This window comes from Pantherophis guttatus, chromosome 1 (assembly GCF_059756535.1).
Source record: "Pantherophis guttatus breed Tessera chromosome 1, ASM5975653v1, whole genome shotgun sequence".
NCBI lineage: Eukaryota > Metazoa > Chordata > Lepidosauria > Squamata > Colubridae > Pantherophis > Pantherophis guttatus.
The window spans coordinates 32,387,729-32,415,185 of NC_142063.1; the positions used below are offsets into that span (position 1 = coordinate 32,387,729).

General features: G+C 37.5%; 3 protein-coding genes across 8 annotated transcripts in view; 1 reads left to right on the top strand and 2 right to left on the bottom strand.

The window, feature by feature from the left end:
• Nucleotides 1–585: 585 nt before the first annotated feature.
• Nucleotides 586–10,392, bottom strand: L3HYPDH (trans-L-3-hydroxyproline dehydratase). Its single transcript, XM_034433508.3, has 5 exons — nucleotides 8,891–10,392; nucleotides 5,345–5,514; nucleotides 4,475–4,597; nucleotides 2,152–2,289; nucleotides 586–1,480 (listed from the first exon to the last, which is right to left on the bottom strand). The coding sequence occupies exons 1-5, from the start codon at nucleotides 9,411–9,413 to the stop codon at nucleotides 1,355–1,357; spliced, it is 1,080 nt and encodes a 359-aa protein (XP_034289399.2). The 5' UTR covers nucleotides 9,414–10,392; the 3' UTR covers nucleotides 586–1,354.
• JKAMP (JNK1/MAPK8 associated membrane protein) lies at nucleotides 9,689–18,076 on the top strand. 4 transcript variants are annotated; one of them, XM_034433510.3, is made up of 7 exons: nucleotides 9,689–11,330; nucleotides 12,589–12,677; nucleotides 12,879–13,033; nucleotides 14,275–14,481; nucleotides 15,843–16,024; nucleotides 16,800–16,876; nucleotides 17,442–18,076. In XM_034433510.3, exons 1-7 carry the CDS (start codon nucleotides 11,327–11,329, stop codon nucleotides 17,658–17,660), a joined length of 933 nt encoding a protein of 310 aa, XP_034289401.1. In that variant the 5' UTR covers nucleotides 9,689–11,326; the 3' UTR covers nucleotides 17,661–18,076. The 4 variants fall into 4 exon arrangements, with proteins under 4 accessions (XP_034289401.1, XP_060549387.1, XP_034289402.1 ...); XM_060693404.2 differs by having other exon boundaries at nucleotides 12,595–12,677; XM_034433511.3 differs by having other exon boundaries at nucleotides 11,321–11,802.
• The window catches only part of CCDC175 (coiled-coil domain containing 175), a 52,799-nt gene continuing 43,319 nt past the window's right edge, over nucleotides 17,978–27,457 (bottom strand). For all 3 annotated transcript variants that reach the window (XM_034433505.3, XM_034433506.2, XM_087871257.1), the window contains 5 exons: nucleotides 23,624–23,776; nucleotides 21,875–21,977; nucleotides 20,263–20,306; nucleotides 18,977–19,139; nucleotides 17,978–18,105 (listed from right to left, as the gene is read on the bottom strand). In XM_034433505.3, coding sequence (XP_034289396.1) covers nucleotides 18,981–19,139; nucleotides 20,263–20,306; nucleotides 21,875–21,977; nucleotides 23,624–23,776 — 459 coding nt within the window. In that variant the 3' untranslated portion in view covers nucleotides 17,978–18,105; nucleotides 18,977–18,980. The remainder of the gene's footprint in view (nucleotides 18,106–18,976; nucleotides 19,140–20,262; nucleotides 20,307–21,874; nucleotides 21,978–23,623; nucleotides 23,777–27,457) is intronic.

The window sequence follows — 27,457 nt, forward strand, 5'->3', positions numbered from 1 at the left end:
GTCAACTCTGCTGGCTCCAACAGCTAACAAAACTATGGCAAAATTACTTATTCCCACCACATTACCTCAGTTCAGTTTCTCAGAACATGAAAGAGGATCTTTTGGAACAGAAATACCAACCCGCTTTTTGTTGGAGTGACTGAACAAATGCAGAGAAAACAGGATTTCAGTCTTCTTAACTTTGCAGGACCTGAAACTGCTGGTCTCTGCATTAAGTTTCTCAGTGACCATTTTAAAAAATCGTTGGAAAAAAACAGAATCACATCTAAAATTCTTCTTAGTTGGGTTTCCTCATCCACTACATTGTAGCATTGGAGTGGTCCTACCATCCTTGCCTAATCTGATACTCTCTGGTTTAGGGAGAGAGATTCTGGCTCTCCAGATGAATTACAGCTTCCCAGCAACTCAGCCAGGATGGCCAGCACTGAGAGGTGTTGGAAATAGATGTTCAGCACATTTGGGATAAGGCAGGTTCCCTACTTTTGTTGCAATGCATAGCAGAGCTCTATCAAGAGCTGGTAGATTTTTAAGGTATAAGTGGGTGGGTTAACAGCATTATGTACATAAGATGTAACAAAAACTATCTTTTTATTTGCATTTCATTTAATAAATCCATGTGCTGGCCATCAATCTTTACAGTATACTCAATTAATTTTAAGAAGGTGATTATTTTGCCTATTTAATGTGGAATGTGGTACAACTATGTAAGAAAAGGTCAAAATCAGAATAAAAAACTTGTTTCATAAACAACATGGGGGCAACAAACTTTAATTTTGCAGTTACTCAGCACTGAATCAGTGAAATTAATAAGTTATATTCCTAGTAAAGGCCTTTAAGACTCTTTCATTTTTCTAAAAATATAACCTTTTGGAATTGATATCCATGCTGTATTCAAATAGGTATCCTTCCCCCCACATACACAAAGTCTAGCAAGAAAATTCCCACATTTCAATTGTCAACAAAAAAAGGTTATTCTCTGAAATCTTTGATTAACTTCTTTGAAAGCTGTTTTCAAATACCTAACTACTAATGCAATTCTAGCTAATTGTTACTTACAGCATTTTGTTATCACAAGTTTATTAATAATCATCATAAAGTATTCTAATTTCCTACTGCATTTGTCCCCTACAAGGCTTTTCTGATGCCAAGAAAAAATATTTATGACTTACTACCCTGCCATCATGTTCCTATTGGCCAACCAAAGATTTTATAATAGATGTGAAAATGCTTAACTTTGGCTACACTATGTCCTTTATCATTATTTATATCAATTATCAATAAAAAATGAAGGTCAATACCATAATCAAAACTAAACAAAGATGCATCTTTTTCATCAGAGTTATTAAGGAAGCAATTACTTGAGAAAGAAACCATATTTCAATGGATCATTTTCTTCAAGAGTGAAAGTTGATGTTCCGGTATAAAAAGATTCTCCTGAGACTTCTACTATAACAGCATTGTGTTCACCACATTTTGTTTCCTGGATTGGAAAAACAAATGTTTCAGGTTAAAAAAATAAGCCTGCTCATTAATTCAGTAATTCAGTCTATAAGATTTTGCAAATAGCAAATATGTGAGGAGACCTTCCGGTTTATACCCAGAATGAAATATTAAGTGATAATTTAAGATATCTTCTCAACACTGGACAATCCCCAATATTTTGCAACCAGAAAGAAGGTAAACTCATGCCATAATATTTTTTTCCTTCACTTCCTATTGCTTCCTATTCTCTGAATGTTAAAAATTGCATTGGGTTGCAGTGGGAAAAAATCCAAGTTGGGATTCTTGCATTGCTCCTACAAAACTGTTCCTCTTAATACTAGATTATACTAGAACTTCTTCCTCCTGCTACAACCCATGGCACATTTTTCAGAATGCTTTCCTTCATCTTCAGGAAAGGCTGCCCAGAAAGGATGTGGGCTTCAGAGAAAGACAAAGTTTTGTTTTGCAAGGGGCTTTCTCCTCCCACAACTCTGAAGGAGAATCAACTCAATTTAATCCAACTGAGGTAGATTTTGAGTCCGCTTTAAAGGTACCCAAGGAAAAGCAACCCTTTCAGTCAGCTAATTCCATATTTTCCAAAAAATAATCTATACAAACTCCTCCTCCCCACCCCACCCCAATCCCCCAAAACAAAAGTTTGGTATTTGCCTTTATTGCTTTTCCAGTGAACAAGGAACTAGTTGAACTGCTTCTGAAGGTCCTGATCTGGTTCAGCTGAATTAATCCTTTATGGTGTTGTAAGGCAATGCGAGCAGTCACACCTGATCCTGTAGGACTTCGATCAACCTATTTTAGAAATATATTACCTGCTATATTTTTGTTCATTTTGTCCATTATGCAAATCAACAATTATATTAGTATCTATGCCTACTCACTTTCCTCTTTACAGGTATTCACATCTATACTGTCTACTTTCCCTTTCGAGTTCATCATTCAAATTAAAATATGCTGGGAGTAATTATGTTTGGGGGCTAAAACATCCTAGAATAAGCTTACTGGGCAAGAATAGAGTAACAGGCAAATCTCCTATAAATAAACAGAGCAAACCTCACTCCCTCTAGTACTGAAGTTGTTATCTAGGTGGGTAATGAAATGTCTGCACAATAACAAATCTGGATCAGAGAACACCAACAACCCCGCCCTAAAATATGGTTTTATCATGCTCAAAGCCCTTAGCCATCCAGATAATCCTGTCCAGCCTCTGCCTCATTTAACATGAGCAGGAAAACCAGCCAGAAGTAGGGAACAGGTACTACAGCTGCTTTGTTAGACTAAAGAGAGGGTGCCTATACACATAAGCTAAACAGGCTATATACCTACCTCTGTCTCAAGGGACCATTGCAAGTCCCTTCCGCCCTTCTGCAACTTTTTCCAACCATATTCTGCTGTTTAGCACTGAATCTCCCCACTACATTCCCTCCACTGCTTTTTGAATTTATCAGGTGGCAGTTACAGGTGATTGGGAATCCCAGCACAGTATTAGCACTGTCTCTTTCTTGGCCTTTCTTTTAAGACCAACCTGAAATTGAGTACATTTTCAGGAATTGTATTTTCTTGCAAAAGATTTTTTTTCTTCCCAGGATTTTCCCACAAGTCTTCTTTTTTTTTCAGATCAATCAAATATTGATCCATTGTTTGCACACACACACACAAAAAAACCACATTGACCAACTGACTTGTTGTCTTAGCCTAATACCTTGAGGTGAGGGAGTACCTGGCCCAATGTCACTTAGTCTTCTGGTGTCTAGCCTGATGCCTTAACCACTAGACCAGTGGTGAAATGTAAACTTTGTTGCTACCGGTTCTGTGAGCATGGCTTGGTGGGGGGTAATGTGACTGGGTGGGCGTGGCCCCCCCAAATTTTTTTTACTTTTTTAAAAGCATTTTTTTACTACTGGTTTGGGCAAATAGGTAGTAAAAAAATGCTTTAAAAAAGTAAAAAAAAAAAGGTTCCAATAATCACAGCTGTGCTGTGCGATCGTCGGAACCGGTTTTTTTACTTTTTAAAAACATTTTTACTACCTATTCACCGGAACAGGTAGTAAAAAAATGCTTTCAAAAAGTAAAAACAAGGTTCCGACGATTGTGCGGCAAAGCTAATTGACAATCAGCTGTGCTGCGCGATCGTCGGAACCTTTTTTTTTAATCTTTGTAATGCATTTTTTTACAACCGGTTCGCCCGAACTGGTAGTTTTTATCACTACTGGTTCACTTGAACCGGAGCAAACCAGTAGCATTTCACCCCTGCGCTAGATCAAACAGGCTCTGGAAATACTTGACTAATTAAAACCAAATTTTCCATTCTTCTTTAAAGACATTGCCAATACCAGTTTTATTTTTTGGCAGAATAGAAAACTCAGGCATAGAATTCTTGGGAGATAAATTCTTATGATTAGGTTCAACCACATTGCTATTCAACATTAATCAAATCACATACTGTATTGAATTTTTAATGTATAAAAGCAGACATTCAGGTCTGGCTCCCCTGCCTTTCACATTGCAGATTCTACATATTCTCCATCTCTAGCAAGAGTCATGGTGGGTACTTATATTTTTTCCCTGCTATTTCAGGACTCCAGGACAGAGATTCAATTGAGGGCTATTCAACTAAGGCAGTGAAGGATAACCTTTTCCGGACCAAGTGCCCAAAGCGCGTGCATGCACACACCTGAACCCCCAAAATGCAATGCATGTGCAACCCCATGCACATGCCCCACCCCGTGCATGTGTTTGCAGCTCCCCGCACACATGCAGCCCCTGCACGTGTGCAGCAGAGACCAAAGACCAGCTGGCCCGCGAGAGGGACACGCGTATGCACAGCAGAGCTAAACTGGGGTGACGGCTCGTGGGCCCACAGAGAGGGCACTACGTGCCACCTCTGGCATGCGTGCCATAGGTTCACAATCACGGAACTAAGGGCTACTTTTTTATGATAACAGCTCAGGATCTTTCCTCATACATGCTTTATTACCTGTGCATCTGCAAATACACATATATTACTTGTAGGTTCATCACTAAATTCATCTTTTCCATCTGTCAGTATAGTTCCATAAATGAAAGCCATCTCTTCAATAAGAGGATGGTGAACTTTGAACTAGAAGAAGAAACAAAATATTTTAGAGACATTTATTAAAATGAAACCAGAGAAATGATCTAACTGCTCCATTAGACTTGTACATAGTATCAATGTCCCTACTCAGGCAGCGATTTGAGTACTTCATTGTAATTTCTTACATGGAAAAACTAGTTGAAAATATTGTGAGCCAGGTTTTACATTGATATTAAAAAAAGAAATCAGATATCAGAAGATTAATATAGCAACCATCTAGTCAGAAGATTGGAAGAGGAATTATAACTGAATATACCATAGTTCAGCTTTTGTTGGAGCACTTTAAAATTTTGATCTATTCCTCTATATAAGAAGAGTTCTGAAAAATTAAAGCCATCAAGTCAAGCACTAGTCATGGATGACTGATAATAGGTTTAAAAAATTCAAAGAGCTGTAGCTGCTGCGCCAATAGCAATCTTCTAACATTCCCCAAGAGTTAGTAGTTTTAAATAAGCTTATGGTACAGGCATCTAACAACTAATTCCTCAATTTACACTTATTCCTATTTCCAGCACTGCATTCATTCAGAATGGCTAAAGTACTGGAATCTGTTTCTAAAGCAAGGTTATTTGATATATTATTATTATTATTCTGGGGAAAAATATTTCTGATCTGCTGCCAGTATTTTGAAAAGGTTAATTACATTTTTCTTTCATTTCAAATAATAACTCACTGATCTGCAAAATGATGCATTTAGCTAGTGAATACAATTCAAAGCCATGTTAAATGTACCTGAGCCTTTACAGCTTCTGTTACTGTGGATGCTGCATCTACAAGATCCCTAATTTTTGAGGAACATACATCAAGGCCTAATTGTTCAGCACTAAGAAATGCATAGAAAGCACCCCCATAGCCAACATCAAGGACGACTTTTCCATAGCCAGGAACATCAATAGTTATATCTGATAATCAAGTAAAAAAAAGGAGGGAAGGGAAGAGACGAGATAAAAGTTACATAAATATAATGAGTATTTATTATTTTTATATTTATTTTGTTCAATAATTTATTCTTAAGGCAGCCCCCCCCCCAAAAAAAGGAATGTTAAAATCTGTAATCCAGATTCCCATCTATCCTTACAACTAATATCTGAAGATTCCCCAAATATAGTGGTACTTCTTTCTTGTGTCTTTGTCATCTTTTTCCGGTTTCAATCTTATTAGTGCCATTATTCAACCTTATTTATAGAGGAAATTACATTGGTGACAGGATATTATGTACTACTTCTAATTTATTACTGAGGTACAAGAAAGACATTTCATGTTCAGAAGAACTTCAAGAGCAGAAAGTAAATAAAAATTACTGTGGTGATTATAGGAACTCTAATCAAACGACATAACTATAATCACAATGACACAACATATATGGGAGTAACTATGAGTGATTTGATTAATACAGGGATCTACATGCATTTAAAAATACAAAACGTACAAGCTCACTAAGGTAATCATGAGAAGCAGTGTAGTACAGAGAAGCATTCCTTCCATGAATCAAAGTTAAAGCCTAAGGAATAGCAGAAAAGAGATTAATTACAGAAGATTTACATTATCAATCACAAAAAACATGCAGGTCAGAAAGCAAGTTTTCAATTTTCCAATTGAGCTACACCACTTTATATCAGTTAAAATTTATATGTGTGACCAAATAATGATTGGATTGGTATATTATTAAGGATGCCAACATTTTAAATAAGATGCCTTACTCTACTCTCAGTATTTACCTTTTATGATCATTTAGGGGGGGAAAACACAAGCTATGTATAAGAATAACTTATAGAGGCATTTATACCTGCTTCTTAAACCATTTTCTCTCAGGACATTTATAAATAACGGAGGACCCCAAAAGGCTTTTGTTAGTATGGGTTACATTTATTGATATTTATCTTTTAAAAAAATTAAAGCTGACACATATGATGCTATCATTTCTCTTGACCATTTGATGAGATGTTTGATATTGTATATTTTTCAACAAATGATAGCAAACAATTTTAAATCACAGATCCCTGAGAGGATCTTGGGAGACCTAGGACCACACTTTAAGAAACACTTTACGAAACACTGAATAGAAACCAAGAAACTGAATTTAATAAATTAGTTCAGTTCTAGTAATGGCAATATATACAGTTAGTAAATTGGGAAAGATTACTAAGGTTTGGAACAATCCAGTTCTTTCTCTGGCCATTTTAAACACTACAGATTTTAAACACCACTTTCTTTCCATTTGAATTTAATGTCTGCTTTCTTCATAAAAAGGAAAAACAGTAGATTTCTATTTGCTGACTTGACCAATATAGCAAACCAAAACTCAAACCCTGGTCATTTCCCAGATAAAATATTTTAACACATTCTAGATGGAGCTAACCTTGAAAAGCATCCCAGATCTGCAGTTGTACAAAATGTGATGATGAAGGATTATGTGCACTCTACGACCAGTATACATTACACCTCGGTTTTGCAAACTGCATTAGTTGCCAATTTGCTTCTGGTTGCAAAGTGCTTTTTATTGCCTATAAAGCCCGTTACATCTATCTGTCCCATCAGATCTGACAGAAGGGGCATGTTGCAGACCACATCTTCCATTCAACAGAATCCAGGAGAGCCTTTTCTGTTGTCCTGTCTTCTGGAACTGTATCCCCCACAAGGTTACATTGGCCGCACCCTTGTTGATCTTTGGAAGCCCCTGAAGACATGGCTGTCATCAGGTCTAGGGGTCCCAGGGACATGGGGATCCTGCAAGATGGTTGCATTGTATTGCCTATAAACTATAAGTGGACACTTTCCTAGCTTTTTATATTTTAATTTATACAAGTGTATCATCCCACACCCAAGCTACAGGTATTTGCCACTATTGCAAGTGTATCCTTGGTGTTGTTAACTTGTGAGCTGCCTAGAATCACATGAAACGGGCAACTATATAATCTTAAATACATCACGCCCTTAAGATTTATATTGACTGTTTCCCTATGACTATCATTAAGTGTTGTACCTTATGATTCTTGACGAATGTATCTTTTCTTTTATGTACACCGAGAGCGTATGCACCAAGACAAATTCCTTGTGTGTCCAATCATACTTGGCCAATAAAGAATTCTATTCTATTCTATTCTTAAAATGTCAATTAAGGGTAAAAATTTCCTGATTTTTCTTTGAAAACGTTTCGCTTCTTATTCAACAATCTGCTTCAGAGCTGAAGAAGCTTCTTGGATGAGAAGCAAAACGTCTTCAAAGAAAAACCAAAAAGTCCAGCTACCTCTTGAAAAAGCACCTTTGGGACAACCATGGCCTGGATGAATGAGAATCTCCATAGACCTTTAAGGGTTAAAAAGTTAAGTCAACATCGCTCAGGCATAGAATAGAACAGAATAGAACCTGCCTTCCATTGAGGACCTGTATACTGCACGAGTCAAAAAGAAGGCTGTGAAAATATCTACAGACCCCTCACATCCTGGACATAAACTGTTTCAACTCCTACCCTCAAAACGACACTATACAGCACTGCACACCAGAACAACTAGACACAAGAACAGTTTTTTCCTGAACGCATCACTCTGCTAAACAAATAATTCTCTCAACACTGTCAAACTATTTACTAAGTCTGCATTACTATTAATCTTCTCATCGTTCCCACCACCACCCATCTCCTTCCACTTATGACTGTAATTTTGTTGCTTGTATCCTTACAATTTATATTGATATTGTTTTGATTGCTTATTTGTACCCTATGACTATCATTAAGTGTTGTACCTTATGATTCTTGATGAATGTATCTTTTCTTTTATGTACACTGAGAGCATATGCACCAAGACAAATTCCTTATGTGTCCAATCACACTTGGCCAATAAAAACTTCTATTCTATTCTATTCTATTCTATTCTATTCTATTCTATTCTATTCTATTCTATTCTATTCTATTCTATTCCATTCCATTCCATTCCATTCCATTCCATTCCATTCCATTCCATTCTATTCTAATTCTCAGGCATCTTCCACACCCGTGGATTCCAACTCCCAAGAATTCCCGAGCCAACTGGGCTATTGGCAAGAATGCTGGGAGCTGAAGTCCATCTACTTCTGGAAGTTGCCTTAAAGCAGGTCTTCAAACTTGGCAGCTTTAAGACTTGTGGACTTCAATTCCCAGAATTCTCCAGCCAGCTTTGCAAAACTGGCTGGAGAATTCTGGGACTTGAAGTCCACAAGTCTTAAAGCTGCCAAGTTTGAAGACGTCTGCCTTAAGGGGAGACGGTCCAAGAGCGGGTCAGAGGAGCGCCGCCGTATCCCTACCGGTAGCCGCGGCGAAGGCAGGCACGCTGTGGAAACGAACGCGGCTTCCACTGCGCTGCCCGTCCCAGGACGCAAAAGCCGTGACGGGCCCGCAGGGGCAGTGAATGGTGACGGCGGTCTCGCCGGGGGAAGGCGGGGGCTGGCAGAGGCCGTAGTCGAGGGCGAAGCGGCCCAGGCAAAGGACGGCGTGGCCGCACATGGAGCTCGCGCCTTCGTTGTGCATGAAAAGGGCTCCGAGGGCGGCTCCGGGCAGCTCGCTGGGCACCACCAGGGCGCCGTACATGTCGCGGTGTCCGCGGGGTTCGTGCATCAACAGCCGCCTGACAGCGTCCAGCTCCGAGGAGTCCAGCAAGCGGCGACGCCGACTCAGGAGAGACAGCTCAGGTCCGGGCTCCAGCAGTCCCAGCCCGCCCGGCACCACCACCCGGAGCGGCTCCCCTCCCGCGTGCATCTCCACCGTACGGATGGCCGGGCTGCCTGGCGCGCGGGGGGGCAGCCAATCACCGCGATCGCCCGCGGACATTTTGAACGGTTTTTCTGAACGGTCCAGACCAGCGCCGCTCCTCTCCCTCAGGCCCGCCCACTAAATGCGTCAGGAATGGGGCGGCCGTCGTCGGAATGAGAATTTCAATTTTCAATCAGAATAGAGCTTGGTGGGACCTTGGTGGTCTTCTAGTCCAGCCCTGCACTCAAGCAGGAGAGACTATTATTATTTCAGGCAGGCGACTGTTCAAAGAAAGGCAAAGCCTCGTCTGCGCAGTTGTATCGTTGGGGAATTCTGAGAGTTGATTTCCACGGATCTTAAAAAGTTGTTAAGGTTTAGAAACAACATATCAAAAAACGAGAGATCCAAGATTATAAATCTCCCTTTCCAAATACCAAAAACTACTATAATAATTTTTGCTCAACCCTATAGCCTCTGTCAGGCCATAGTTCTTTATATCCTAATGTTAGCTGTATAATTTAAAAATACATTCACATTTTCTTTAGAATTGCATTGGTCTTAATCACCCAGGTTTATGGATATTGCACCAAAGCAGGACAATGGGGAAGAAGTCCATATTTTAAGGCAGGTGTACAGTTGCGGCTTGACCTGTTGCCAGAATTGTCACTCTGCTTCCTGGCGCAGGAGCAGATAACATCCTTCTCTTTGGACTTCAACCCATTGCAAATGCACCTTGGACATATATTTTCCATACCCATCAGAATGGATGGTCTCTATCATTTTCTTTCATTCTAGCAGCAGTCCCAACTCTTATTTGCTGCAGTGCTCAGGAAACTCCAAAAGGTTCCTGTCTCAGCCAGACCCTTTCTGCTATTGCTGCTGGTTGGGAGTTGGTATTTTATTTTTATAATCTTGTAGTTGATCTAACAAGTTAATGAACTATTATCAACTGTAGAGATTTGTGATGCATTCATTTCCTACATCTCCCATTGGGCACTCATTTGGCTGGGTAAAGACTTATTCCTTAATCCTGTGGATAATATCATATTGTTGAAATTGATTCAGATAGTTCCCAGTATTTTCGTTTTATACATTATTGTGTGTCAAGCCAATAAGGGGAATTAGGTTCCTGTTTAGCAATCATAAACATGTTATGTCATTCTGCATGTAATGTAGGTCATCTTGCATATTGCATGCTAAAAAATTTATAATTGGCCTAAAAATATTTTTTTCATGGAGCATAAACCATAAAAAGCCAGTGCATCTAAGTGTCCCAAAAGAGCAGTGCACTTTCAGAATGTTCATTTATGTTTAAAAATCCTTCTAATTCTTGTTGCATGTTTAATAAAAAAGGTTCTTTATTAAATCACATTATAACACAAGACCTGACTGATATGACAAGATATGGCAACAAAACAACATCTTTCTGATATCCATCCATAATTCCTAGCTGCTGGCATAGATTGTTGGAGAACATAAATTAGTTAGATAGATTATACTTGAACTAAATAGACATTACTAAATAGATAGCCTAGATAACCTAGACTACACTAGACTAAACTAAACTAGATAAAACTAGACTAATTTAAAAACTTTCAAATATTCTAACTTTACGAAACTAAATTTTACAGATCTAGACTAGAGAAAATTGGCTGATGTTGATTTTCCAACTATTTCATATAGTTAAGGGAATGCGTCTTCATTATTTCTAGCTCTACGGGCAAAAAGAGTTCTGCGTCTTGGCTCGGGCATTTCCGTCCTACAGGGTTAAATTCCCCCCAACGCAGGAAGTGAGCATCATCACATGACCTGGGAGGCGGAACACAAATAACAGTTGTGGGTTTGGCTTCTCCGCCTACTTAAGGGCAAGCAGATAATCGAATCAGCAAGAGGTTGCTGCATCTGAGTCGGCAGTTGATTGGCTGGATTTTTGAGTGCTGTCAAAATCCCGAGTCTTTGTTGTACTTCCGTCGTGGCCGTACTGCAGCAAGATGGGTGAGTTTGACGGTCTCGCTATGGTTTTGGCAGTATTAATGTCGCCTGTAGTCCCACAGGCCAGGCCGACTAGTTTATTAAGAACAATAGCAGCGGGTTTGTGTGTAGTTTATACGCGTGGCTTGAACGCCACTCACGTCCTCAGTTGAAAGAGGACAATCCTCCCAATATCCCCGGAGAAGATCGCCTTACAGAAAAGCATCATTGTTTCACCACCGAACGAAAGTGGTGCTTTGCGTAATTTTCTGATACTGCTCCTTCTCTCTCCTTAAATGTTGTCATTATATCCGTAGATTTTTTTTCTCTTTCTGATCTTCATAATTAGAATGGGATTCTGTTACCGGGTGCTGTGTACACCTGGACATTGTGTGACTTAAGGGCAAGGTAAACATCAAGCCAGTAAGATAAGAAAATGCATAGATGCCATCATGGCACTCCCTTTGTGCAACATCAAGCAAAATCTAGACAAAGGGTAAGAAATAAGCTTTAAAAGGGTTTTAAAGTAGGAATTAAAGAAAAGTAATATATTTTCTATTATTTCAAAGTCTATCTATCCCAAACCATCCATGCTTCCACCACACCCAGCATTGCTTCGTACATTCCTTTTTGTTCTTTAAACAACTTCATATACTACCCAGTACTTTTCTGCAAGAATTTGCATGTCTTAAAAATTCTCTATTCATTCTTTAATCTTTGATAAAATTTCACCATGATAAGAAATACATCTGCGTTTCTAGTTTTTTTGCCATTCATTTACATGTATAATGTGCAGTTGTTCACTATCTTGTCTTTGAAATATTAATTTTCAAATCCATATATCTCATTGCACTGGCTCCCAATAGATTTCTGGCTGCAATTCAAGGTGCTGATTGTCACCCTTCATGAGGCCAAGTTACATGTGACAGTCTTTCTCAGATGGTTTCTGCCTATCCCACCAGATAGAGCAGAATGGGCATACTCCTGGTCCTATCAGTGAAGCTATGTCATTTGATAGGCAATAGGAACGTTGCCTTCTTTGTTGTTTTTTGTCTCAACCAACTAAATATTTTAACCTATAGCCTATGCTTTCCCTAGTTTACTAAAATCATTACTGTATATGAAAGCCTTGCAATGATCAGTACTATGATGGCTGATAGAGTGCAATTTCTATGGAGCTATCAAGTAATGATTATGGGATGTTGAAAATTGCATAAAACCAGGTGAGATTTTATGCATAAAAGTGTCATAGAAAGAATTATTCACTCTTTTTTGGTGCAAGTTGTAGAAATTCAGCCAGACTGCCTTGGACTTTATTGTGGAAGAACGCTGGAAATTATAAATGGAACTGAAATTCATGGCGATTGTGGGGTAAGTTGTACTTTTGGCAATTTTTCTAAATATTTAAAACAAGGGTATGTTGTTATTGGACATGACTAAGTAAAAGGTTGGGCTGAATGTTTGCATGAATTGTTTTTATGCAGATAATCAAACAGATAAGAAAACTAGATAAAACATTTTTAATAAATTAAGTAAAGGCTATATAAAATAGTTTGTGATAAAATTTTACAGGTATGTCCCAGAGGACAAAGAAGTGATGCCCATAAAATCTGCCGTGAATGTACGGGCTCTCCAGAACGCTATGATTGGCTTTATCTTGGCTTTATGGCAATGCTACCTCTCATTCTGCATTGGTTCTTCATTGAATGGTATTCAGGGAAAAAGAGGTAAATATGTATTAAAACAAAATAAGTTTTAGCTTATAATATTTAACTTTAAAATACACTAACTTCTCAATGAATATGTAAAAAATCTGTACCATTTGTCCTCATGGATTTTAGCCTCTAATTCTTGTTCATTTTAATCATTTTTATATTTATACTTTTATTATAATGTAAACTGCTCAGAGTCTATTAGACAGTGAGATTGGTGTATAAATTAAACAATTAATAAATATAACCCACCACCTTGTGCAATTCAATACTATAATAAAAATATAAAGACATTTTTAGTTCAGCTCTCTTGCTGTAAAAATAGTTGCCGTTTTCTTGGCAACAGTGCAGTGGTAATTTGCACAAGTACTTCTGCAACAGTGCAGAAATAATATGTATTGGTTTTTTCTAGGCTTTTTTCAACTTTTCACTCTAGCCTACTATCCTGAGATTCCATAAATTTCTCATACAAATTCTAGCCTGGCCTAATTCAGTTTAGTTTCCAAGCCCAGACCAGGTGTCCCTTGTGCTGCCACCTGCTGGTACTATTATTTTAATGTATGAACTAGATTTATAACTGGTCGCTTAGTGACCATTCAAAGTTACAGTGGACCTCCCTGACTCAGTTATGAAGATTTGATGGCTGCCTTCCCCCACCTGTTGGTGCTCAGCAACAAGCCCACATTTACAGCCGTTTGCAATGCCCCATGGTCACGTGATCATGTTTTATGATAGTTTTGCTGAAAAGAAGGGTTTATTTTCAGTTTTCAGCAAACTTGGCCCCATAAGGAACCATTGGTTTGCTTAATGACCTCAGTGTTTGCTTAACTGCTGCAGAAAAAGTTTGTAAAATAGGTTTGGTCATATGGGTGATTTACCACTGTTATTAATTACAGCTGTGACCTTTTTTTTATACGCATGTATTTATATGATGCAAGGTCACATTTACTTATTTTAAAAAATGATATAGCCACCAGTCTTCTCTCAAACTCTGGGCATTTTTGATTTTTGAAAATATTGAGATTTGTCAAAAGTTAACTCAATCTCCAAAGTTCTCTACAATAAAACAAATAAATCTGGAAAGCCAAGGCACCTCCTTCATATGGAGAAAAAAGCTCTTAAGATCCTGCCTGCTACTTATGAGAAAGATCTCATCTTGAAGGTTTTGCAACCCTCCCTAAGAATGATAAGAGAATTAATGTTTTATGGCACTCAGCTGTTTTGTTTTCAGTACTTATTTTATCTTTTGTCAACAGTTCCAGTGCTCTTTTCCAGCACATCACTGCTTTAATTGAATGTAGTGTGGCAGCAATTGTTACCCTGCTTGTAAGTGACCCCATGGGCTCCCTGTACCTCCACTCATGCAGAGTGATGATGCTTTCTGACTGGTATACCATGCTTTATAATCCAAGTCCTGATTATGTTACCACCATTCACTGTACCCACGAAGCTGTCTATCCTCTGTGAGTATATACTTCTAACTCTGTACTGATCTAATACTTAGAACAAAAGGCAAGACAGTTTCATTGTTAAGTCATATAATTCAATTTTAATGGTCTGTATCAGACGCAAAATTTTTTAGGTTAAATGTGGTTTATTTCTAAGTAAAATAAATGGACTATTGTAACGCTCTCTACATGAGGCTCCCCTTGAGTTGCACTCGGAGGCTCCAAATGGCGCAGAGTGCGGCCGCGCGGGTGGTTATGGGAGCGACATGGAGTTCCCATGTAACACCTCTCCTGCGCGAGCTGCACTGGCTCTCGGTGGTCTTCTGAGTGCGCTTCAAGGGTTTGGTTATCACCTTTAAAGCGCTCCATGGCTTACGACCTGGTTATCTACGGGACCGCCTGCTATCACCAATAGCCTCCCACTGGCCAGTACGCTCCCATAGAGAGGGGCTCCTCTGGGTGCCGTCGGCCAAACAATGTCGATTGGCGGCCCCTAGGGGGAGAGCCTTCTCTGTGGAGGCCCCTACGATCTGGAACGACCTCCCCCCGGAGATATGGAGGATCCCGGATCTGCGCACCTTCCGTCATGCACTTAAGACTTTTTTATTTCATCAAGCTGGCCTGGCCTAAATCTTCTCCCCTTTTTAAATGTAAATTTTAATTTGTTTTTAAATTATGGGGTATTTTAAATTAGTCTCAGCCAATTATTTAATTCGTTTTTATTCTATTTTAAATTTTTGTATTTATGTGTTTTATTTTGTGGCTCTTCACCGCCCTGAGTCCTTCGGGAGTAGGGCGTTATAGAAATTCAATAAAATAAATAAATAAATAAAAACGGCATTGGTTTGTAAGTTTAATTATCGTCACTACTATAGTTGATTTGCAGTGTAATAGTTGATGGCCAGAGGAACAAACGTTAAGACTGTTTTGTTTTTTAAAAAACTTTAGTTATGAGCAATATACTATGTAACTTTATTGCAGTACTTTTGTTTAACAAATTTGCTGCCATTCCTCATCTGTTTGATCTTGGCAGTTAGGGAAAATGAGAATAGGATTAAAAAACAAATTCATTGGACTACAATAGATATCCTTTTCCCATGGGATATCATTACAAGGGGACAAGAAGTAACCATATCAAGAACTCTGATCTGTCTATAGGCACAAGCCTGGCTCTAGTATGAAAGCAGAATATTGATATAATGCTATAGGAAAGACCTAGAAAGCTGCTGAAAGGAAAGAGGTAGTGAGCTTTTAGGATAGGCAGTTTGTCTTATTTCCACAATTTGAATCAAAATTGTCAGTGATTTTATTATCCAACTGCTAGTTCTAGGAATTTGAGGTCACAATGTGCTAATTTTGACAATCTTCTCTTTCAGCTACACCATTGTATTCATATACTACGCATTCTGTTTAGTGTTGATGATGATGCTTCGTCCTCTGCTGGTAAAGAAAATTGCTTGTGGGCTGGGAAAGTCAGATAGATTTAAGAGCATTTACGCAGCTCTTTACTTTTTCCCAATTCTGACTGTGCTTCAGGCTGTTGGAGGTGGCTTGCTCTGTAAGTTGTTTTCTATTCCCTCTTGGACGAAACACAAAGCCCAGCATGTTTAACTTCAAAATAAGCGCTTGGCCTTATTTTTGGGAAGGTCTTATTATTTTGGGGCGTGTGGAGCAAGATGGGGCTCTTCTTGCCGTCTTACCTGATTTCCAGCTCTGTCTCCCTAACCCTAACCAGAGGAAATGGCAGGGACCGGCTGTGGGTGCGTTTTAATATTTTCAGGGAGGGCTTATTTTCAAGGGGGGGCTTATTTTAGCACATGTGCTCAAAAGCCTGATTGGGCTTATTATCCAGGGAGATCTTATTTTCGGGGAAACAGGATATAAACAAAATAGACTTCAGTTCCCGAATACTAGGCTACAGTGGTCTGGGTTTCCGCCACAAATTAAATCAAAACCAAACAAATCATGGAATGTTTACACGTTTACCATTATGTGTAAACCAGGTGATACTTATAAAACGTATAGTAAACATGAATGTAAATGTGTTACTGGTAGGTAGATTCTGAGCTTCACTGCATCCTAAAAACATGGAGAAAGTCTTTAAATACTGAGATTAGAATTTTTATTCTTAAATCAGAGGATAGGAATGCAATGCATCACGTGAGGACTATAACGGAATATAATGTCTGATATATTTTACTGGGGGCAGTTTCACTAAATCCAATGAAGATTTCCCCTTGAATATAGTATTTTGAAAACTAATTGCTTACCTATCTGTTCTGTTTAACCAAGATGATAAAAGTGTGTATAACATCTTCCTTTTTTACTTCCAGACTATGCTTTCCCATATATCATCATAGTGTTATCTCTTGTTACCCTGGTTGTCTATCTGTCAGCTTCTGAAGTAGAAGTAAGTAAACTACTGCAACTAGCAAAATTATTAACTGTCATTAGGCTGTAAGGTTCTGGGAGATGATTGGTTTAGTATCCTATAGGCACTATCTGAGAAAAAATGAATTATTGAATCTGCTGAAGCTATTGAACAGAAATTCTCTTTCTCTCCAGTAGTCAGGATTTTCATGAAGCTGCTGGATACCTTGCCCTGCCAGCACTGACTAGGAAAAAATCTGGAAACAGTTTAAAGAAACCTTTAAAATTTATTCAGTTTTCAAGAATGTGATCTCTCAGTCTGTTGTGCAGAGGAAGATTATGCACTCAAACAGAAACAATCTTCCATCCAAATTCCTAAATGAATAAAAAGTTTAAAACATTTTGCGGAGTTTTCTCCTTTAATGATTCTAATTGATCACTGAAGCTAATCAGTTATTGCTTTGGAAGTATTACTGAGACAATTTATTATCAGGATGGAAAAGTTATTCCTAGAGAATCCCTGAATCTCACATTCCAGTTGTACCTTTAAGTAGATTACTATAAAAATAGAAACTAATGGAAATATCTTGTTTTCTATTTTCAAGACTTTCAAAGATCTGCTTGTCAGGAAGAAAAGGCTTATCGTTCTGTTTAGCCATTGGCTGCTGCATGCCTACGGAATTATCTCCATTTCCAAACTGAGCAACATTTACCAGGACTTGCCTTTGCTGGCCTTGGTGCCTGCACCAGCTCTTTTTTATTTGCTAACTGCAAAGTACACCGAGCCATCCCGAATATTATCCGAGGGAGCAAATGGACGTTAATTGTAACTAATAACAGTCTGGGTAAGAAAGATATACAAGAGAGTCAGTCTTCTTGGTAAGATGTCCTTACTTTAGTTATTAGTTTGCTATGGATCAACTTTCAAGTAAAGCTTTTCTTTTTTTGAGAATCAAAACTGGACAACTCTGTACCAACTAGAAGGCAAATTTTCTAAACAGTGTGGATACCCAGTACATGTAATGCCTTAAGACTCTTATCAGCTGACGAAGTCCTTGATTTTAGCAGTTAAGTCTCTAGGCTTGTCCTGTATATCTGTTTTACATTTGTCTGTTATGTGTGAATAATTTGTACAGCATACTTGAAAATAGTGTTATTTATTGATTTCACAGCACAGTATTTTCTCACATGTTTGAATCTGTATTCATAGAAGAATAAAAGATTCAGTATTCTAACTTCAGTTTATAAGGACTTGTAGTCTGTTTTATCCTAGAGAAAAAAAATTGACAGAACATATTTTTACAAACACTTTTATCTGAACAAGCATTTATATGAAATAGAAATTATGTAGCAGCAATATTTGCTCTGCATTAAGAATGTTTGTGTGTTTCATTGAAAGAGCCAATGAAACATCTGTCACTCTTTTACAACAAACACCTTGACAAAATTTCCATTTAAAAAGGAACACCAGGATTCAGTTATGTACTGCAAATAAATGCCTCCCTTTTAGGTGATCTTTTAAAAAGATTTTCTTTCTCCAGGCTGGAGGTTAGATAGTTTATGCAGTTCCCCTTTTAGTAGTGAATAACCAGATATGCCAGTTATGTTTTATATTAAGTTGGTGTTGTTTTATGTGTAACAATAGATTTTTAATTTTGTGAAGCTGCTAAGAGTTCTGAATTTGGGCAGCCTATAAACTTGACAAATGAAAAAATAAAGCATCTGTTAAAAATTTGTCATGGGTTGTAGGCTCCTTCATCTGAGACTCAGTACATTCTTCTCACATTTAAATCCACAAGCAGATTTACTCATATATTTTTTTAAAAAAAACTATCAAGTATAATAAACAGGAAAGAAACTATTGTCTGCCACTACTGAAACAAACATGCTAAGATTGTTTTCAGCTACAGTAATGTTTTTTAAAAGATTAATAGGTCTTGGAAGTTTGTCCCAACACCCAAATAAAAAAATAGTGCTAGAAAACTAGCATCTGCTGTTCTAAACTTGACAGAGTAAGACCTTTTTTTTCTGATATTCTGTGACATATACAAGCTGTGAGGAATCTGTTTTGAAGAAGGTAATTTTTGCTTTTCCAACACATAATTTTAACAAACATTTGGCACTTCCCCAAAATACTTACTTTGTCACTCTGCCAAAGATTTGCTTTTTAGCAGAGAATCCATCTCTTCATAGTTTAGCTGTAGCCCTTCATGAACGTAGTCAACCTTACAATTTCTCTTTGCATTTCTTCTGACGTATTCTTCCAGAATAATCAAGACCTCATGCTGGTACTTGAAAAATATCTGCAATAAGATGAAAACAATGAGACAATAGATTTTCTGTTGCGGAAAGACAAGCTGGATTTTCTTCATTTTTTAAAAATATACTTCGACTCTTCTAAAATACTTAACATGAATTTTATGGGGGTTGGGGAAAGTACAGAAAGTAAATAGGTTTGATATAAAAATAGTGGGAAAAGTATAGCACAATGATTCCTTAAATTTAAAATGATATGAGATCCCAAGTGTTAGGATAGATAAAAGAGCCTTCTATTTAATTGGATTAATCAATTAAAACTGTTAAAAAGAGAAAGCAGCTCTCATAAATGGCTTGTTCTTAAACAATAGCTGTACTTTAAGTCTCAGCAAAGCCACACTGGGGAGAAAAAAACCATTATTTTTCTTGCTGTCATGATGAGCAACAGAATATGTAACAAGCTAGGTAAAGATAAAGGTTTTTCCTGTTCAGTCATGTCTGTCTCTAGGGGATAGTGCTCATGTTCGTTTCTTAGCCGAGGGAGCCAGCGTTGTCAGAAGGCACGTCTGCAGTCATGTGGACAGCATGACTGTATGTCAAGGTGCACAGAACGCTGTTACCTTCCCACCAAAGTGGTACCTATTTATCTACTTTCATTTGCATGCTTTCAAACTGTTAGGTGAGTAGGAGCTGGAGCAAGTAACAGGAGCTCACCCCATCCCCCGGAGCTCAAGTCTTGAACCCGAGCTGTCAGCTTTTCAGCTTTTCAGCTGAGTGTCTTTAACTGCTGACCCATCACGGGCTACCAAATTGGTAGAATTAAATTTTACTGTTTTTTTCTCCATTCAAATGGTATTCTAACCCTAGTTTATGCTAATTATCATCAACTAGTTGTTTATTTTTAATCGTGTGAAAGGTTGCCATTTGAAGGGAACTATGACTCTTATTTTTCTTTTTTAATATAATTATTTTGCATCCTTGAAGTTACCAAATCCATGAAGTACCACAGAAATGGGATTGTGCATTTTAATCTAACTGGGATTATATATCACATCCTCCTGGTTGACATCCATAAAGTCAGACATTAACCAATGTCTGACTTTATGGATGTTAACGATAAACTGTCCTCCATCCAAACCCCCACCGCCTCCAGGTAATATAATAATATACCTTTTGTAAATATTCATCCTTTGTCCATTTCTTGACAAATAGTTCTAAAACAAGAATTTTATAGTAAAAATAAACATAGATCACAATATATATTTTAAAAGAAGTAAAAAACATATTTAAATATGCAATAACATATTAAATGACATTTTAAACCACATTTATTAAACATATATGACACCCAGAATTTCTAAAAAAACAAATTATGCTACTTCTTAAATGATATCAGAGTCTGTAGGAAGACATCTACTTTTATTTTATTCATAAGATTAAAGTACAAAAGGAAAAAAAACTATTTAACAGAAACAAAAGAAAACTAAAAACATTAAAAATGTGAATTAAAAAGGAGAAAAAACAAAACATATATTATCCCCCCTAGTTGAACACTGACAAATCTAGGAGAACAATAATAGCTTTTCCCCTTGTAAAGCAGGTCCAAAATTTATAATGTATTTTACATGTATTTGCAATCCAATTGACCTGTCATACATTACATATATGAAAGAAAAAATAGTTAACTGGTTAAAACAACAGCAAAGTTAAAGTTCATGGCTCTGTTAATAGTCTGTTATTGTAATTTACTTGTAGAAAGTCTACAATGGTTTCTTATTTACCACAAATTGATTGATCCAGGATCAAATACTCTAGTTTGGCTCTTAATAATGGCTTAGGCCCGGGGTACTTGCAGGACCATCTCCAGCCGTTCTCCCATCGTCCTGTGCACTCTCACAGAGTCGGCCTCCTCAGGGTGCCGTCGGCCAAACAATGTCGGCTGACGACCCCCAGGGGGAGGGCATTCTCTGTGGGAGCCCCGACCCTCTGGAATGGATTGCCCACTGAGCTCAGGACAGCCCCCGACCTTGTTTCCTTCCGTCGCGAGCTGAAGACGTGGCTCTTCTGCCAATTAAACTGATCCGTTTGGGGGTACACTGGTATAATTTTAAATCGTTTTTTAATTGGGTTACTGATTTTAATTTGGTATTGTATTGTGATTTGTATTGAAGTTGTCATTTTGTAAGCCGCCTTGAGTCCCTAGGGAGAAAGGCGGCATATAAATCGCAATAAATAAATAAATAAATAAATAAATAAATAATAATGAAACCTTTCCTTAGGTTTTTAATTGGAAACTTTCCCAACAATTGCATATGTGTATATAGACCAGGGGTGAAATCCAGCGGGTTCTGGAGAACTGGTAGCGGAAATTTTGAGTAGTTTGGAGAACCAGCAAATACCATCTCTGACTGGCCCCAGAGTGGGGGGGAATGGAGTTTTTGCAATATTCTTCCCCCAGAAATGGGGAGGGAATGGGGATTTTGCAGTATCCTTCCCCTGCCACTCCCACCAAGCCACACCACAACATGCCCACCAAACCACACCCACAGAACCAGTAGTAAATTTGGATTTCACCACTGATATAGATCCTGCATTAAGTTTCTTCTGTGGGACAGCGCTTTCCAAATTTCTTTTATGTTAATGCAAGATATCCATTAAGGAACCATCATATTTCAGAAAGAAAAAAGCCACATATATGTCCCTATTGTGGATCATTTTAGTTCATTTTTACAAAAAAAAATCATTTCAGCTGGAGTGGAAATTCCTGCCACATAGCACTCACCATAAAGAACTTTTGTACATTGCTGGATTTGTTGTCTCTCTAACTGATAGAACTTTGCCTCCCCATCTATTGTGGCGATATCTTCCTTGAGATATGCAATGCCCTATAAGGATACAGCCAAAGAAAGAAAACATTCATGTAGAAGCTATTGATACAGTCAGCCTGGTGAGATTCCTGTAAATAGGCAAGCAACAATAAAAAAGTATTTCTGGTCAGTTCACAGAACTGCTCTGGTTCCTTAAACTTGCCAGACTGACTGCATTCTCTTAGGAACGGTCAGATCAGGGTTTCAGGGATTCTGGTCAGGTCTGTGTCACTTCCTGCTATGCAAGGTCTCTAAACTTGCCAGTCTCTTCACTCCTCCCCCTACTCTAGCTGGAGATTTCACTATATTAGATTTTCTAAAATCCAAAACTGAACATTATCCTACAGCTTCAAATTTAAAAATAACTGTTGTGTCGTGAATAAGAATTAGAGATGGTTGAAGAAAGCAAGCAAGCAAGCAAATCAGATTAAAAAGATTTCAAGCCAAACTCAATTATTGGCAACTATCTGCACTGGCTATGTTTTATTGGCAATAATTTAGAGGTGGCTTGCCACTACCTTCTCCCAAATGTATTTTCTGACTTTCCAGTATAATCTAATTATCCAATGGCCAAGTTTTTTTTTTCCAGCTTCTCTGAGATCAACCAAGCCTAGTTGGGTGCTGCCAACAACAAATCTAACATCTGTTCTTAAAGTTATAATTTTATTATTATTAAATTTATATGTCACCCACTTCTAGATGGATTACAACTTCTTAAAACAACATCATTTGATCATCACAATGACTGCTGGAGGGGCCCTTCACACTCTATTACTCTCTCTTGAGTTACTTTCACACTGCTTCCCATTTTCCAAAGGATTGCCTACCAAACATCTTTTTTTCTCCTTTAACCTTAAAACCTCCCAATTATCCTATGCTTTCATTCTATTATTATAAGCGATAGTTCCATTTTACTCTTCTTTTATGAATCTAAATACATCTCAGGTGGATGTGTGCATTTTCTGTTTTTCCCAGACACTTCCTGTAATCTTCAAACCAGATTATTAAATAATTATAACCAAAGACTATGCTTTATTTCTCTATAGGGGATGGGCACAGCTTTTAATGGATTATTCAAACAAAACCAGTGAACTGCAGAAGAAAGTTGGCATGGAATTGCTAGCAATCTCAATATCTTCCATATAATCCTGGTCTGTCTATATAACTCTTGGGCAAAATAGGCTGCAAATCATATGGAATCCATACCCCTCTTTTCTGATATAGGAATTACTCCTCCCATCCCATATAACAAACAGTCCCTGCAGAATTCCAAGGTTTACACATCAGTAATTTTTAGAAATCTGATTCAAAAGATTCCCAAAAGTAAACATTGTACTGCGAAATACTAAACAAATAATTAAGATCCCCTGATATTTTTAAAAACTCATATAATTTACTTGGAAACAAAGAACATAGAGCATAGATAATCAAGTGTCATAACATTATAAACTATAATGTCATTTAAGCCAATATTTCTAGTTTGGCAACCCCATGCAGCATACATTTTTTCCTTATATAATTCAAACCACTGAAAAGTAGTAATGGGCACAAAATGGCATTTTTACAATGTCTTCCTGCTGTCTACAGCCATTCCAGAATTGTTAATGTCTTACCAAATTGCCAAAACTTGACATGCAGAACTATTCCTTTCTCAAAATACTCACAGCTCTTAACCGGTCATTTTCTCCATTCAAAATGAAGAGCATTCTATCTATTTCATAGTTGTCTCTCTCAATAAACTTAATCGAATATGTCAAACTTGTCAGTTGCTCAAATGCTGTATCTCTGTTCCTCTTGAGTTCAGTCTTTGCAGTTACCTGTTGGCAAATATTGATGCATCTTACATAGTTATAATCTTAGGAACATGATACAAAGGAAAGAGTGCTAAGAACAAAAGTCGGACAAATTCTGGCCCTAGGATTTCATAACGTTTACAAAAATATTTGTATCATAAATCTTAAAAACTCTTGCTGACTGATGAATGCTTGGGAGAAGGAAGAAAAAATTGAAACATTACTAAGTGGGGTTTTTTTTTTTGTTTTGTTTTGGAAGCTTCATTTTCAAAAGCAAGAAAACACACCGAATTAGAATATTGAAGAATAAAACAAATAATAACAATAAAAATATCCACTGAAAAGAAAGGTAATACCAGCAGCAAATTTAGTGTTATTGTACCTTTTTGTAACTACTAGATGCAAGAACTCTTGACAATTCAGAGCCATGAATTCATGCTTGTAATTCTTTTACTGAATCACTAATTACTTGAATTATAAATTAATCTAAATAATTAAATGATTAATGTAAAACATTTTTAGCAAATGGCATACATAGCCAGGGAAGTCTACAATGTTTTTCACCAGAGTAGTTTGGGCAGCCTAAGATTACTAGTTCATTTGTTCATGTATGCATTCTACCCACGGTGCACCACACGAGGTGAACTAGCTTTGCACCAGCTGCCTAGCAGCATTTGGGAGATGTCAATTCCTCTGGGGTTTTCTTTTGCTGACCTCACCTTGCATCTGAGCAGGTTCAGTGCCAGCTCCTGCTTCCACCTGGAGCACTGCTAGTTTTTCCCACGAGAGTGACAAACTATTTATCTACCGTATTTTCCCATGTATAAGATGTTACTTTTTCTTTAAAATATTTACTTGAAAATGGAGGAGCGTCTTCTACATAGGAGGCTGAGAGGAGAAGGTGTGGCCCATCCCCTTCCTCCAGCTCTGCTGGATGAGCCTCTACCTTATATGCAGCGCTATCATTCCTCTCTATTGTAGTTTCCTGTATCACATTGCCACTCTAGGTTTCATCTCTATTGTTCCTGTGATGCATTTCCTGTTCTTGTATTACTCACTCTCTAATAAGATGGCTTCTGCACAGTGATGGCTTGTAGTATACTTACTTACTCTATATAAAACATGGGGGCATTCTATACATGGGGGCGTTTTATAGACGGAAAAATACTTAAATTTTTACATGCTTTCGAATTACTAGGTGGGTAGGAGCTAGGGACAAATGATGTGACCTCACTCCACCATGCGGTGCCATGGGCTCAAATCACTGGAGTGCTGACCATCGCCGGCTAACAAATCCAACATCTTTAAGCCGCTGCATCACTATATTAATGTAATAATTAACACAATACTTAGTTTTAATCACCGCTTACAATTTCCCAGTACTGATCCGTGTCAGCTTTTCAATCAACACAATTAATAGCGACAGAGAATAAAGATGAATATCCTCTCCAATAATTTGCCAAGCTGTAGCTTGCAATTAGCAAAAAAAGTTATTTACAGAATGGATGCTACCTTGAATTCGTTTTGTTGTACTTAGTTTATAGAATCCTTGGTGCTCTCTGAACTTTTTGCAGGTATTTCATTACCCAAATTTGGTAATATCACCAATGCAAGTAAGAGATGAGTTTGTTTCCTATTTATATGCCAGTTTTGATGGGAATGTGGTTTTCTCTTTGGTAGTTCCTTGATTAGGCTATTGTTTTCTGCCTGATTTTTTGTCTTATGTTAATTCCTATTTTACCTGGGTGTAGCCTGCTAGAGAAAATGTGTTCTGTCTACACATGTGCCCTGATGTTTGTTTGGAGTCTCTCAGAATAGTTACTGATCCACTATTATTGAAAATTGGAGGCAGAATTTCTGATCTTTTAGAGGTATGCTATGCATAAAAACAGTTCTACAGTAAATTTAACTTAAAGAAACCACACATGCAGTAAAAGGAAGAATAGCCTCACCTAATTTATATCATTATTCCATTTTCTGTGGCCCCTTGTTTTTCAAAAAGTGTAAGTGGAGCCAACTTGCAAGTGAGAAAATGGCAAGGTAAAATGTTTCTAAAGGAGCAGAAATAACACTGTGGCCAAGAACAATGACAAATCTGGTCCGTGGAGTCTTTCTGAATAAGGAGAGGATGAGAAATTGCCCACTTGTGCTCCATATGGCTGCTTCTTCTGAGGACACCATAGGGCAGCATTCAATTTGTGGGTTTGAATGCCAGAAGACAAGGAAAACAATCAAGCTTTCAAGCACAGTACAGAATATATGGACACTGCTTCACATCAAGCTTCACTTTCTTATGTTTTGAATATAACTTTTTTAATGTTCAAAATGATCTTCCAAGCAGTAAGTGTCAGGAGAGTGATCCTTCATTCCAGAAAGAAGGGAAAAATTAATTGCAAAAAGACAAATTGGAAATATTTAATATTTGAAATATTGTGACTTTTGCCATAAAACTTTTTAAATAACTAAAACAAAAATAACTTTGTGTGAATAGCAATTGTATAGTTCTTCACAAAAGAGATGATAGGCTGTTATTTTTAACCAAGCCAAAAAAAAAAAAAAAATTGAGGCAGACTACATGATTCAAAAATGAGTCACTAGTGGGGACTAAAGACCTCAGGGAGGAGGGGTGAGAAAGAAAAGTCTATTTTTTATTTTTGAATTTGATGATCAGCAATGACATTTGCAACAATAACTGTGATACTACATTGGAGTCACCTCAAAGGACTTGTGAAGATATGGGAAAGAAGCTCATAGTTACAATGATAGCAACAATATCTGGTTATGCAAATGCATTATTAATTTTTTTTAAAAAAAGAAGACATGAAGAAAAATAATTTGGAAAAATGTTTAGGCTGACAGGATGACTGACAAATCCTAACCTATGCAGCAGAAATATCAGAAAATGAAGTAGAAGTTATAGACTATAAGACAAAAATGAAAACGAAAATCAAAATACAAATGATAACCCAAGAGGTTATAATAATCGGTAATGGCCGATTATTGGATTTGCAAAAGAGGGTTGTTAAAGCCACAAAAAGTTCTTAGATGAGGGAAAGAAAATTTGGGTTGAGGTAAAATCCTAGCACTTTAGTGAAGTAAAGGTTAAGATTGTTAGAAGCAAAACAAAAGAATGTAAAATTAACCTATTTGATCAGGGTTAAAATAAATATTTTTATAACATTCTGAGAACCATTTGTGGATTGTTTGCTGATCCTGAACAAAAACATTTAATGATTTTTGAATTTGTGGTTGGGTAAAAGATGGAATATGGAAAGAACTGATATATGATACAGTGGGGCAAAAAAGTATTTAGTCAGCCACCAATTGTGCAAGTTCTCCCACTTAAAAAGATGAGAGAGGCCTGTAATTGTCATCATAGGTAGACCTCAACTATGAGAGACAAAATGAGAAAACAAATCCAGACAATCACATTGTCTGATTTCGAAAGAATTGCAAATTATGGTAGAAAATAAGTATTTGGTCACCTACAAACAAGCAAGATTTCTGGCTCTCACAGACCTGTAACTTCTTCTTTAAGAGGCTCCTCTGTCCTCCACTCATTACCTGTATTAATGGCACCTGTTTGAACTTGTTATCAGTTTAAAAGACACCTGTCCACAACATCAAATAGTCACACTCCAAACTCCACTATGGTAAGACCAAAGAGCTGTCGAAGGACACCAGAAACAAAATAGTAGACCTGCA